The sequence below is a fragment of the Lonchura striata genome, chromosome 24, assembly GCF_050655825.1.
Source record: "Lonchura striata isolate lonStrDom1 chromosome 24, ASM5065582v1, whole genome shotgun sequence".
Classification (NCBI taxonomy): domain Eukaryota; kingdom Metazoa; phylum Chordata; class Aves; order Passeriformes; family Estrildidae; genus Lonchura; species Lonchura striata.
Genome location: NC_140726.1, coordinates 1,167,786 through 1,182,302, shown reverse-complemented (window position 1 = coordinate 1,182,302; position 14,517 = coordinate 1,167,786). Strand labels below are relative to the sequence as shown.

The 14,517-nt window shown below is 48.5% G+C and overlaps 1 protein-coding gene across 17 annotated transcripts in view; it reads right to left on the bottom strand.

Annotated features, from left to right (window-relative positions):
• ARHGAP32 (Rho GTPase activating protein 32) overlaps nt 1-14,517 on the bottom strand; it is a 236,312-nt gene that overhangs the window by 29,446 nt on the left and 192,349 nt on the right. For all 17 annotated transcript variants that reach the window (XM_085560079.1, XM_085560081.1, XM_085560069.1 and 14 more), the window contains one exon: nt 6,809-6,958. In XM_085560079.1, coding sequence (XP_085416205.1) covers nt 6,809-6,958 — 150 coding nt within the window. The remainder of the gene's footprint in view (nt 1-6,808; nt 6,959-14,517) is intronic.

The window sequence follows — 14,517 nt, the reverse complement described above, 5'->3', positions numbered from 1 at the left end:
TGAAAGCACAAAAATGCCCCAGGGGTTCATTTCCAGAGTGAGCACATCTAACGCAACCCCCAGCCTCACCCAGAGCCAACATTCTCTCCCGTGCTGGCCATGTCACCGTTTTAAGGCAATGCCACACACACATCACACACAGCACCAACACTCAATAAACCTTTGGACAGGAACAAGTTGTTATTGCCTGAACAAACCCACTGATGTGGCTGCAAGCATTCAAGGTGTAACAATTCCAAACACACCTGGGAATCACAGGCCAGGCTGCTAAGCTGCCAAAGAACTCCATGGAGCTGCAGGTAAAAACTAAAGGGCCATTTCACACGGAAGCTCTGCAAATATTACGAAGTCTTTCTGAAGAGAAAACCTTGGAGCAAAGCCATCACAAGCAGGGATTTCACCTGGGGCATCAGAACACTGAATCCCAGACAGGTTTGGGTTGGAAGGAACCTTAAAACTCCATCAGTCCCATATCCCTGCCATGGACAGGACAGGGCAATAACAGGGAATAGGAACTGGTTACATTCACTCTCTTGGTGTTAAAACAGCAAGAAAAACTGAAATTATTTAATCTGTAAGACTCAGCTGTCCTGAATTCCCAGTCAAGGTTTTCCTTCAAGATGGCAAAGATTCCAAGCCAGTCAGGTAGCCTTTTATTATAATTACAATTCTATCTGGTAGAAGGGGCTCCTCACATCAATACCAGAAGCCAAAGGGATGACACAGACTGCCAAACCCGTGCCTGAGCTAAGGGGAGCCAGGCTTTCAGAGATCCCAGCCAAGACCTCACTCCTTGCGTTTATCTGTTCTGGTAACAGTTCCCTCTATACCCAACTCTGCCATAAACTATTGTCAGAGGCAAATACATTATCCAGTAGCAGAGAGGGGATGGTTCCAAGGGATGGATAACTCCAGAGGGCTCCCAACAGGCCATGATGTCATCACGAACCCCAAGGCACTGCTATGGACCTTTCTAAAGAGCATCTGAACCAGCACAGGAGAATAAAACCATCCCTGGCAAACCCTTGCTGCTCTTCTGCAGTATATAAAGGGATGTAGATCCCCTATCTGCGATTTTCTGCTATTCTCTTCCATTTTATTTTTTATTTAATTCTACCCACCTGTCCAAATTAGTTCTGAAGCAATTTGGAGAACTTGAAGAACAGGAAAGACACAGAGCAAGATCAGGTGAGTCAGTGAACTTTGTCTCTTGTAGGCATTTACGTCTTCAGCAGCAGTCAATGCCTCTTGCTGACCACACAGCATGGGCATTTTATAACAATTGAAAAATCATGCACAGATCCTTCACTATAGGAAACTTTTCAACTAAAAATTCCATTAGTGAATATATCTTTTCCAGTGATGGAAGCTGATGATGTATGAGCATTAAATGCATAAAGAGGTACAAGAAAAGCCTTATGCCATTAGCCTACAAAATCCTCTGTGGCTGTATGATGGATCATCTCTGGAGGTGAATCTGTGACACCACCTCACTGGGGGACCCCAGGGCTGGCTTGTGCTTCAGTCCAATTGCTAAGGGAGAAAGGATCACTCCCAACAAGTGACAGGTGACAGGAACACTTCTGGCTTGACAGAACAAATGGTGTCCCCGTGCTCTGCAGTCCAAACAACCCCAGCACATGAGCCCAGGAGTATTTGAATAAAAAGTACATTGGGAAGTAACTCCTCACATGCTACAGCTCCGGAGTCCCTCACTCTCAGAACAGCAAAGTGGCTTTTCCCTGGTGGGTGCAGACTCTTCCTGCTGGGTGCTGAGCCACCCTGGCCTCTGCTGATCCTTCCTGGCCTGTGCTGACCCATCCCGCCCCCGGGAGCAGCCCCAGCCCTGCCTGGGCTCCCTGTGGCTCCATCTGACCCTTTGTCCCTCCATCAGCTCTTCAAGAACATGCCCAGCTCCCTGAGCACTGCCTTTCCTGCAGCCCAGCACCATGCTCCCCCTCACTCCCACCCGTGTCGCACCCCCAGGAGCTGTGGGGAGCTCCCTGGCCAAACATTCCAAGGCAGGAACCAGGGCATGATGCAGCTGCTGCAATGCAGCACTCCACCAGCTCCCACACTCCAAAAACATCCTCTGCCAGCACAATCCAGCTAATTGGGATCGGGCTGAATTTAAGTTCTATTTAGTTTCCTTCAAAACATAAAAACTTGGGGAAAAAAAACAAGAATCTCTGCCTATAAAGGGAATAAGAACAAGGTCTCTTCAGGAGTCACGGATTGGGGTGGATTTGCTGTATCTCACAGCTCCATAAAATTGTGAAGGGACAAAGGGAATGGCTGGAGCTGTGTCAGGGGAGGTTTAAATTGTATTATCAGGGAAAGGTTCTTCCCCCAGAGAGCTGGCACTGCCCAGGCTCCCCAGGGAATGGGGACCCCGAGGCTGCCAGTGCTGCAGGAGCATTGGGACAGCGCTGCCAGGGATGCCCAGGTGGGATTGTTGGGGGACTGTGCAGGGCCAGGAGCTGGGCCAAATGATCCTTGTGGTCCCTTCCAACTCGGAATGCCCCCTGAATTTGGAAAAAAAACCAGCAAGGCAGGTGGCAACTGCACCACCCAACTGGGAGCATTTCTGAGAGCAATGAGAAATAGCAACTCCCTACTGAGCCTGGCCTGCTGCCAGGTGACACTTTCCTGGCAGAGAAGTATCCCAAGCCCAGCAGGAGCCAAGAGATGAGTAAGGCACTGCATGGGATGCAGACAGGACCCTTCAGGCAGGCTCCATGGAGTGTCTGGAGCTGACTGGAGAAATATTGTGCAAACCAACATACTTAAAGGGAGCATTACCACAGGCTCTGCCAACAGAGAAGTCCAAAATCCCTCATATCAAAACTGGTTTTACTCCTGCAGGTCCCAGCCCATCAATCAGTGCTTACATGTGACAAGAGAGAAGAAAAGGACACACTGCTGAGCTTTTCACTGGAAGCAACACAGCTATGCATACCCAGCCCCATGCCCAGGAGCCTTGTGACTCCCAATTCCCTCTTTCCCAAGCAGCTTGGAGCACAGATAATTTTGAAAAAATAATCCTGTGATCTACCCATGACTCAGAACCTCATCAAAGAAACTGGACAGCAAATGCTTCCTTCCCTCCTTCCTCTTACCTCCAAGGGCCTTTGGGGAAGGATTACTTGGCACCTCATGGAGGTGTAACTCCTACCCTGGAAGGGCTCCAGTACTGTTTGGACAGCTCAGAGTGCCAGCACAAACCAAACCAGAACTGAAAAGCAAACACACCAAATCCAACCCCCAGGACACTGCCCAGCACTCACCACAGTCCCCACCGTAAATCACCAGAAACACAGGAGAGTTTAGAGTGCACTGCTCATTCCTCACACTTGTTAAATCCTCACCTCCCTCCCTGTAGCTGCTCAGTGTTCATGCTCACACTCACACAGGACACTCAGGGAAATGACAAGCCACATCCTCCCCAGGGCGCCAGCACCACCAGGCTGCTGTTGCACTCCTCCTGCCTTCCCCAGACACCCTTTCTGGGGAGAAACCTGGGCACAGACAGATCATATCGTGATCTTCAGAGCTGCAGGTTCTGTCCTGCCAGTCTGGGAAACACCTCCCAGCAGGGAGAGCAAGGCCTCGCCTCGGGACAGGCCCATCCCAAAAACTCGATGGCACACGTGGTTTGCATTAAAAGCCATAAAAGCCCACCTGGGTCAGCACCTGCTTCCTGGCAACACCCAGGAGCTTTGGGAAAGGCAGCAGGAGGCAGCAAGTGACACTCAGTGCTTTCCTGCAGCCCCATCCAGGGAACTGGGTCACAGAACCTCTGAGCCCAGAACTGGTGCCTGGGTTATCCAGCCAAGAACACAGCCCTTGTCAGTGCCACGTTCCCAGGCAAGTAACAAAAATCACTGATCCTCAGTGGGATTTTAGTCCTTTTCTGAGCCATGGGGTCTTCAGCCAGTGACTCCACAAATCCTCCCTGCAGTGCAGTCACTGCCTCAGCTGCAGGCAGCTAAAATGCACTGCCAGGTGCTGCCTGGGAACACCCGGTTCAGATAACCACAAAATGCTTTGCTAGGTCAGGACTCCGCGAGTGCAGCACGTGGAGCTTTGCAGCATGGCATCCCAGGGCTCCTGCTCTCTAACAGCAAATCAGGGCACAATTCTGCATCACTTTCTTCCTGTGCATCCCATGCCAAATTCATCCTCCTCCCAAGAGCAGCTCAGGGGATGCAGAACGAGGGATTACTTGCTGAGCCCACAGAAAGACAAGGTACTGCAGTAAATGAAACATCTCCTCTGTGTTTGTAAATCTCCTCTGGGTACACAGCAAACATGTTCTTCTCCTCACTAAGCAATCTGAGCCAGCTGCCTCGGTGCAAGGTTTATTTAAAAAATGTTACACTCACTGCAGTTTTTGTCCTTATCCCTCGTTCCACTTCCCACTCACTAAAAATGAGTACAGTTTCAGAGATTCATGACTACAGAATTTAGGCTGCTCATGTTGTTTCTCAGCAAATTCTTGAAAATTTGTTATCTTCACAAAGCTGGTAACTAAGGAAATTCTTAGTATAACTCCAGTTTGTTTCAATATTGCATTTTTGAGGTGCACATGATGCCTTGTCACTCACTGCAATTGCTAGGGACAATGGCATTTGCTCCTTCAGGCCCGATAAATATTTTTGGGTATGGGACATTAACCCAATAAAACCATCATGAGCTCAAACAAATCAGTGAATGTATTGGCTTCTTTTTGTTCTTCTGAACTCCCATGTTCTAGGTTGTGATTCCACAGTATCACCAACAGGTACCACACTCAGCCAGAGCGTGCTCTGAGCTCCTGGAAAAAGCACTTGATGTTCTGATTATGAGAAGCAGCTTTTTTAATTCACCTCAAGCCCCTTTCAGCAGGTCAGCACTGCAAGAGGCTCCACAACTGAGCTGAAGGAATGCTACAGGAGGAGGGAATCTTAAAATGCTGTGCATGCACAGACCCAGAAATGTCTCCACGAGCCCCATCCCAGGGATTACATCACTTGGAATACAGGTCAGGGAGCTGAATCACATGGAAAACAACAATCCTGCTGTGGGAAATGGAGTCATGCCCCTCTTGGCAACACTCAAATTGCATCTGCTTCACTCCAGGGAGTTAGGAGAGGGTTATTAAATCGAGGGTGAAAGCAGCTGGTGCCTCCTGAGCTGAGGGACCTTATTAGCACAGCCCAGTCAGTGTCACCCTGATGTGTAGGATGGTGGGGAGAGACCAGGACAAGGACAGAGCTCCCAGAGACTGTCAAACAAGAATGTCCAGTGGAGTTAAAGCAGTTTAGTTCAGCTCAGGATGGATATTTGAATGTTAAATAAGCCACCCCTTGAAGCAATGGGAAAGAAGTCAGTGCAGAGGGCAGGGAAAAGGTCTGGCCCTCAATGACTTGTGCCTAACAAAAACAGACAGGAGGAGGGCTGGGATGAAAGGGAATTCCCTCCTTCCCATCAATGAGCTCTCTCTGCTGGCATGGCTCCTCCAGGAGTGCTCCCACATCATGTACATAAAACCAGCTCCAGAGTCACCTGGTGGCTCAGGAATTACCTACTCCTGATGCAGTTCCACATGGGTCAGTGCCTCTTGCTGACTCCAAAGCACCTCTGGTGCTTTGCAAGCCCCAATAAGGATCTCTTCTGGCTCCAACTGAGCCAATGAGCCTTGCCAGAGTTCTGAATCCTTAAAGACAAGCACATGCTCTGCACCAGCTGGTAGTGAAACACTTCTATGTGAGGTGAGGGAGTGCACATCTCTGTTACCAACCAAATCAGCTGGAAAAACAGCAAGAAATGCCTCCCTGCCCTTTGCCAGCCCTTTTTCAAAAGGCATTTGGGCGAACAAGTAGTCTTGAAGACTCACTGAAAACAACCTAACAGAGAAACTCCTTTCCTGCCCCACACATCATGTCACTTCTCCCTCTGCCTGCACACAAAAGCTGGGAGACACCAGATGGACAACTATGGCACAAGGGATCTGCTGCAAAGCCACCCAACACATCCCATCACTGCTTTCCTGATGGCCTTAACTCCTGGGCAAACCACCTAGAGCCCACAGCTGCTCCAGGTTGTGTTCCCAAACATCCCTGAGTGTGAGGGCCCAATTGGAACAGCTGAGCCTGGGGACTTGGGGCAGCATCCCAGGGCTCTGGCTTCTCCTCAGCACCTCAGGAACCTGGACTGCAGGTGGCACAGGGAAAGGGGCAGGAAAGAGCCTGTGAAATCTAAGTTCATCCCAGGAAGAGTAGTCACAACTGTGTAATTTTTTCTTGGGATGGAGAGATTTGCTCCTCTGCCTCCCTGAACTGCTGATGGAGAGGAAAAGGGGACTCTGAACGGAGAGGAAAAGTCAGCTGTGAGGAAACACAATATCCAGTTAATTCCTGTAAATTATGTAAAATTCAAGGAAAAGGCTGATGAAAGATTTACACTGCAAATTGTGCTAGAATCATACAAAGGTACTGAGTTAAGAGAAATGTAGAGGTTTAACATGCCTGTTAATTAATCACTGACACTGACATACAAATAAAGCTTATATTCCTGGGGAAAAAAAAATTTAAGACTTGAAGAGGTTGAAAACCCATCTGCAGGAGCTGCAGCCACCTTCAGTGCTCCCACACTAAACCATGACACTTCCCACGTCGCAGCACTATGTTTGCTTCTCACTGGCCTCAGCTTCCCACTCAGCCTCGGATTTGTGCCACACATCTGACCTGCAGCACGACCCTGAACAGCCACGGTCAGCCTGACAAATCCCTGACAGAGCAAAAGCCAGGAGCAGGTTGTTTCTTACCGTCATGGCCTGAGTTGAGCAGGTGCTCCCCCAGGTCACAGCCAAACACCCTTTCCTTGAGGATCCCCCGCTGTTTCAGTTTCTGTTTCGTTGGGCGCGACTTCATGAATGTCCGGAGGAAGGTGATGAGCTTCCCGTGCTTCTTCGACACTGCACAAAACAAGGAACAACCAGCTCATTCCACACTTGGCAACCACTGAGCAGAACTCCTTCTACAGAGCACGTAAGAACTGTAGTAATATTAATATATACAGGAACAGATTTCCCAAGGTTTGACACTAAACAGAGACTTGGCTTTTGTCCCAACCCTTGGCTAGTGTGGAGATACCAGAAGCAAGCTGGAATGGAAGGACTGACACAAAGACACATTTCCTGCAGACTAGCTTCAGGCAGGAGCCACCTGAACGGCTGATGGTGGGCAGCACCTGGGAGGGGCAATTTCACCTCTGGGAAAGGGAATGAGGCTCAACTGAGAAATCTGGTAATCTCCTTCACAAACCAGTGTGTAATCTACACACAGAAATAAAGCTCTGTGACTGGCCCTCGTTCTGGTGTGAGGCCCCTGCAGAACAAAGGGCTGGCTATAACCTCTGAGGCTGAGCAGACAGAGCTCCCCGAGAGCCCAGGCTGCCTTCCCAGCATACCAGGGCCTCACTGTCCCTCACTGCACCTGCACAGCCACCACCCCAGAGCCTCAGCAGCTCCCTTCTCAAGCCATCACAAAATAAAAACAGACTCATGCAGTCACTGAGGTTGGGAAAGCCCTCCAAGGCTATCGAATCCAACCTGTGCCAAATCCCCCTGTCACCCTGCCCAGGGCACTGAGCACCACATCCAGGTGTCCCTTGCACACCTCCAGGGATGGGAACTCCACCATCCAGCCCACTGAACGGGTCACAAAGGCATCTGATTGAAGAGATGCAGTTTATCCTCTCCAGAATGAACACAAGCAGCCTCCAAAGAGAGCAGAATGTGGCTCAGGAGCCACCTTCCAACCTCCTGCTCTGTCCCTCTGCTAAAACCACCTGGTCCCTCTGCTAAAACCACCTAATCAGGAGCTGAACCCTAGTGCAAGGCAAAGGAGAGCAGTGGGTGACAGCAATGGCCTGGCCCTGGCAGGAGAGGCTGGGCTCTGGTTGAATGGAAGTGGAACAATGCCCTGGAATGTCAATGTTCCTCCAGAGGCCCTCGGAGCCTCCCCAACAAAGGTGCCATTGTGTACACGATTTAAAAGCAGTTTAATTCAACAGAAGAGCTTTACTGAAGGGAACAAACCGCTGGGTACAAAGGGCCGTGCTTTGTGAGGAAGCCTTTGCAGCTGGGGAAATTGTAAAGGCTCCTGCACCAGCAGCAATCACCCTCCCCTGCTCCTCCCTCTCATCCCAGGCAGGAAAGAACAGAGACCATGTATTCCACCTGCATTAATACTGCACAAATACTGCAATCTAGTATCAGCACAGTAACACCTTCCACAGCAGCAGAGAACCCTGGGGACAAAGGTTCACTCCTTCAGTGTCACCTCTGCTGCCTAATGAAATGTGAACTACAAAAAGCAGCTCTGAAATGAACTCAGCAAAGCAGAGATGGATGGGCACTGCTTCACTCAGGGGGTTCTTCAAGCAGGGAACAAGGAAACCATGTCCCAGGACCGTGGTTACACCACACAATGCTTCACAGGATGCTTAAATCCCTTCACACAACTGACTATTTCTCCTTGTATTTTACCAGACATTGACACGGTCCCTCTATTGATATATGTAATAAACCTGATATATTTATATTTATATTTATATAATAAACCTGATTCCACTGACCTTAACAAATTTGTTCTAATGTAAGGAAAGCAAACTTCTCCTTCTGCACAGTCCCATGTAGCAATACATCACTAAACTGATCCTCAGCATCACCTGAATACCTGAAATCCCAAAATCCCCACCAAACCCCACATCTGCATCCTCAGCAATCAAACCCAATTTATTTAAGAACCACAGGAGCCTTGAGCATGACAAACTGTGGCTGTGGGGCTTTAATTAAAGGAATGTTTGCACTTTGACGAGGTTTTTTAATTGTATGCAATAAAGGAACAGATTGTGCTGACATGCCAAACAAAGTTAGGATGGGGTTTGGTTATATCCATCATCGAAGGAAAATAAGGGCTCATTTATCACTTCCTATCAGCCCAGCTCAAGGATAAATGGAGACAGTCTCATCCTGATTAGTGTAGAATTTCCAAGGTTAGCCTCGGGCTGCTGCGGTAACACCACTGGAGGAGAGAGACCTGAGATGCTTTTACAACAGGCAAACAGAGCACCTACTAATCCAAATAAAGCCATCATTAATATGTGTGTATTCACTTGAATCATTTTATACTCTGTATACTATGTACCTTGCTTGACTTAATGAAAAATGAGCCCTTCAGAGAATGGATTTTAAGAGGAGAAAAATGCATCCAATTCTAGTCCTGAAGAAATTCTTCTACTAATGCAGATCAACAAGTGACTTTTGGGTGTCACTTCAGCACTAAACCAGAAAAAAAACCTGCAATGGGTGTACTTCCATGGTTCAAAGATGTACTTGGCCTGGTATTGGCATCACTGACCAGAAAAGTGACCTGAGTTTTTAAAACATAGTAAATCTGTTCTGCCGTTAAGCCACTCAGTGCAGATGAAAATAATTGTCCTGCTTTCTGCGCCATTAAGTAGACTCCCACAAACTCCCTACCAAGAGAAGTGCTGCAGCAGCCAAGGACTCTGCGAGGGCAGGTGCAGCCACCAGAAATTCCCTTGTTCCCAGCCTGTGGAAGTGTTTGCACGGCTACTTGGTCACACAGAGCCTGCTCTGGATCACCTCTCTGAGGCTGAGCCCAGCTCCGAGGGCTGTACCCATGCAGGAATGACTCACCTGGGCTTCTGCTGGGTGGGGGAGAACAAGAGAACGGCAAGAAAATCCAAGCAGTCATCGCCCTGCTGACAGGTTATTAAGAAGAAGGAAAGCAGGTAGGTGTCTGAGAGGGATGAGCTCTGCTCCTGGGCTGCAGGAGCAAAGGTGGGATCCCCCCTACCTGGCATTACCGACCCTCGAAGCACCAGCACATCCCGAGGGCTTAATTCCTGCTGCACCTGGTGTAGGTGAATGCAGCACAGCAGACCCAGGCTCTGGATAAGCACCAATGCCAAAAGCTGCCAGGAATGCTGCAGAATCTGTGTCTTCTGCTCCAAAACACCCATCCCAAAGCTTCGCTGCCCCACAGGTGACAGTGACAGCAGCAGTCAGCAGTGCTCTCCTGCTGCAGCACCAGTAACTGCTCTGCACCCAGAATTGGTGACTGTAGGAAAACCAAGGAATCAAGGCAGGGGGTTTAGACCTGAAACAAATCTACAACTGTTACAAACCAAGCACATGTGGATAAAACAATTAACCCTTTCCTACCGTTATTGTCCCTCTAATAAGGCAGGGACATGATAGAGCTGATCCACTCACAGCTTGCATCTCCACATGAAGTGTTCATAGAAATAAATTTGGGAACCAGCATTACTAACAGATAATTTCAAATGGTTGCTGTGCTTTAAGTTACAAACTGAAAGACAAACCAAACTAAACAAAAATTCCAACATTTATCCATATTACTTTCCACCTCAGACTTAACCACTATAAAGCACATTGTTTACCAAGAAACAAAGACTTTCCTAGAAGGAGCAAGGGCTGCTTTTCCTCAGAAAGGCAGATTTGGCTTAATATCCTTGCCTGAAGAAGCAAAGAGAAAAAGAGAAAATTCTCCATCCAGAGGAGAGAGCCTGGCTGCAAAAAACCCCAGATGAAACCCAGTTGAAAAACCCCACCTGAGTCTGGACCACTTCTGAAATTTTGCTGGCACAAATATGTCAATTAGGAGCACAAAGAATCTCCCCCCCTCCCTCCCTTTGCTGTCACAACTGTGCTGGCCAAATCCTTTACATGGTCATGGGTGGGGGGGAGGAAAAGGAATCCTTGTGCCAGGTAGTTCATTGTGGCTTTGGGAAGCTGCCCAGTACTTCCCCCAGGAACATTTAAGGATCAGGCAGTGCTGTTGTTGTTACACCACCAGCATTGATGGTGCAAGTGGGGCCCCAAATCCCCCTGACACTGGTAAAAGCTATTTAATAACAATCACTTCATTAAAAGCAGGGTTTGTTCACCCTCAGGACATGCTTGCTTCAGCTTTACTGGAGAGCTGTGCCAGCCATCAGCTCCTCATCAGCTTCACACTCTTGGTCAGCACAACTCCCCCTCCTGGAAGCCCACCCGGATTCCCTGGGATCTGCTGAGGACTCCTGAGCCTTCCTCTGAGCTCAGCCCACAGTGGCACTGCTGGGTGTCCCCACACCGTCCCCTGAGGCTGAGCTGAGCCACTGCCGTGACCTGGATTAGGAATAATCTGCTGCCCCTGATGCTCTTAGGGCAGAGCTGGGCCAGCCCAGGTGAGACAGCCCAGAACGGACCTGCTCCCCCTGGTCCTGATCCCTCCTGTGCCCCATGGATTCCTTAGGGGTGCAGCTATTTGGGATTCACAGCACAGTCCAACAGCATCACCTGGCTCAGCCCAAACTCCACAAGTGATGGCTGGCCACAAAATCCTTCCCAAGACCACTGCAGTATTTCATTAGGATTTCCCAAAGTGCTGCCAAACAGAAGGAAGGTTGGATGGCAAAGAGCACTGTCTCCTTCTGATTCCTTGGCTTTGGATCATAGAGACCAAACAAGAAAAACCCTTTTAACAAACAAATACACAAATGCAGCCCTACTGTGTCCCCAGATTTGTTCTGCTCAACAAGAAAAGCCCCGTGAGACAAAGGCTTTAGAACAAGACACAACCCAGTCAACCCTGCAGCAGGACAGCATCTCCCAGCTGACTCAACCTGCCTCTTCCCAAAGGCCAGGGGACATCCAGGCAAATGGTGACCTGGCAACAGATTCTAAACACAGAATCCCAGAGTGGTTTGGGTTGGAAAGGACCTTAGAGCTCATCTTGTGCCAAACTCCTGCCATGGGCAGGGACACCTCCCACTAAACCAGGTGGCTCCAAGCCCCATCCAGGGCAATGGCAACTTCCTCCAGGACACCCTCCCAAACTCCCTGCCTGTTTCCCAAGCCCTCTGCCCATTTCCCAAGTCCTCTGCCTGTTCCCTGCAGCCTCATTAGCCTCTGCCAAAGGAAAACAACCGCTGTTCCACAAAGAGCACCAGTCTCATTCCCTGTTGGTAGCACTAATATTCGGGGTTTGACAAAATCCCCTTCCCAGGTAACAGCACCACATTTTCTCATGCAGGGTTAGCAAAACTTGGACTCCAAGAGAATAATCTTGGAGGGTGTTTCCTGACACACATTCTCAGCACATGGGCAGCCTGTTTCTGTTATTCCCAGTGATTTTACAGGTCACAGCACCCAGCTGGCCCCTGCTGTGAGGGGAGCCTGGTGCTCAGACCGAAGCAACAACACATGTGGCTGCAGAGCTCCACAGTGATCTACAAACTGCAATGGCAGGCACAGAATCAAAGATGGACAAAGGTGTGGGAATGTCATAAAAAAAGCATTACAAAACAAAAGTGAAATCCTTCCTCTCTTAAAGGAGATTTACAGCAAATCAGGCAAAATTTTTTCTAGGCTATTAGTCCCTCCAGAGCCATTCTCTTCTAAAATTAAACTGAAGCAGGGAAAGAAGGAGAAGCAACAGACTCTTCTGAAAAAAGAGCAGCACCAGAAATCAGGAGATGAGAAGCTGGGGCTGTTTTTGCCACACATTTCCTGCGCTCCTGATTCTGCACACTCAGGATCACACGGAAGGGTGGGAGCAGAGAGAGGCCAGCTGGGTCCCCAAAGAGCAGCAGTTACCCTGACCTCCCCTGAAAACATCAGCCAATATACTCAATATCCATCCCCTCACGCTCAGAAAAACCCACTCTGCAGACCCACATCTCACTGAAGTGAGAAGTGATGCCAAGCCAAGAATTGAGTCACATCTCCCAGTTCTCCGTCATGTTCCTTAGCAACAAGACATTTTCCTCCTTCCCTCCTGCCACAGCACATTCTATTTTGGAAGCTCATTTACACAGCCCTAAAAACCCCATGCAGAATGTGGAGCCACGCACCACCAAGCACCATCCCTTCGTCCTTGAACAGGATGCTGGGCTTGAAGAAGGACCAACCAACACAGTAACAATCTCACTAATCTCTATACTGGGCTCCCTCAGCAGGCATAAAGATTTTCAAGAGATAATTTAAAATTCCATAGATATGAGTCTAAAAATATCTTTCTATTTCAAATAACTTCCATAAATGTGCACTGACTGGTTTGACATAAACAAGAGCAAAATAAATTGTGTTTTCTGATGCTGCAGCATTTCTCTTGTGCCAGGCTGCCATCAGTTAAGGCTGGGCTCTGAAGTGAAGAAATATGTTAAAGGTGATCAATTTCAGTGTAATTTGATAAAAACCATTCAAATTAGCTAAGATAAGAACCAGCCAAGAATAAGGACAGATTTCCAGCTATCATGAGAGCCCCACACATATGGAGAGTAAAGTAGGTCATTGATAAGAGCTGGTGCTGTTTACAAAGCCTGGTAATAAGGAACCTTCATCTCTTGCATCTGCCCAGGCTTCTGCAGTCATCCTTTGGGCAGTATCTGTGCAATGACCTCAGCACAACTCCAGCTATTCCCCATTCCTGTCAACAGCAGCCCTTGGCTCAGGTTGGCTCCTCCTGGTCAGCACAGGAACATCTGGCACTAGAGATCCACCAGCCTGGCAACTCACACAGTTCCTTCAGTTCTGGTCACTCCTCTGCCAGAGACAGCACACTGCAAATCCAGAAGCTACCAGCATGGTAGCTGGCTACTTTCATTTAACTAAAATCACATGTCTGTGGTGACATGCACGAGGATCATCTACAGTGTGAACTGCCTGGAGAAGTTTCTTTATGGCCATGAGAAAACACAGACATGAACCAGGAGTTAAGGTACAACAGGCAAAACCTCTTTCTGTGCTCTTCTGCCAAATTTTTTTGAGTGTTTGTAATGGCTTAAGAATGACAACCACGAGGTTAGTATGATACAAAAGTGTATCACATATGTCTGATAGCAGGAAATCTGTGCACTTTTCCAGCCTTAAGACATGACTGATCTTTGCCACAAAGGCCTTATCTAAGATCTATCTAAGATGATACTAAATGATACCTGACTTCCTGAACAAACAGACCCAGGACATCTTCAAATTAATCCCTGAAGGACAGCACACCTGCCCCGGGGCAGTGGTACATGGCCAGGAGATATAAATCAGTCATTTATGTAGCTGAAGGCTAACACAGACATGAGAGAGGTTTCAAAGGTTCAAGGGCTAGCAAGGTCAATCTATTAATTCTATTAATAAGTTTCAATTGTACTTTGGAAAAAAACCAACAGTGCTGACTAACAGAGTCCCAGTCATGATGCAGTAGGGACAGGCTGGGACAGGTAACTGGGGGAGGAAATAATGATGGATGGAGCTGTAGTGCAAAGGAAACCAGTTCTTAGAGCCTCAATCTGGAAAAGGAGTGGGAGCTGAAAACAAACTGATAGAGCTTTACCACACGTGGCAGTGGGGTCAGCAGCTCAGGTGACACAAAGAGGTCACAGGGCCAGCAGCAAAGCTGGGAAACAAGCGGAGCAAATTGGGAAACGTGCAGCTAGGAGAAAAAT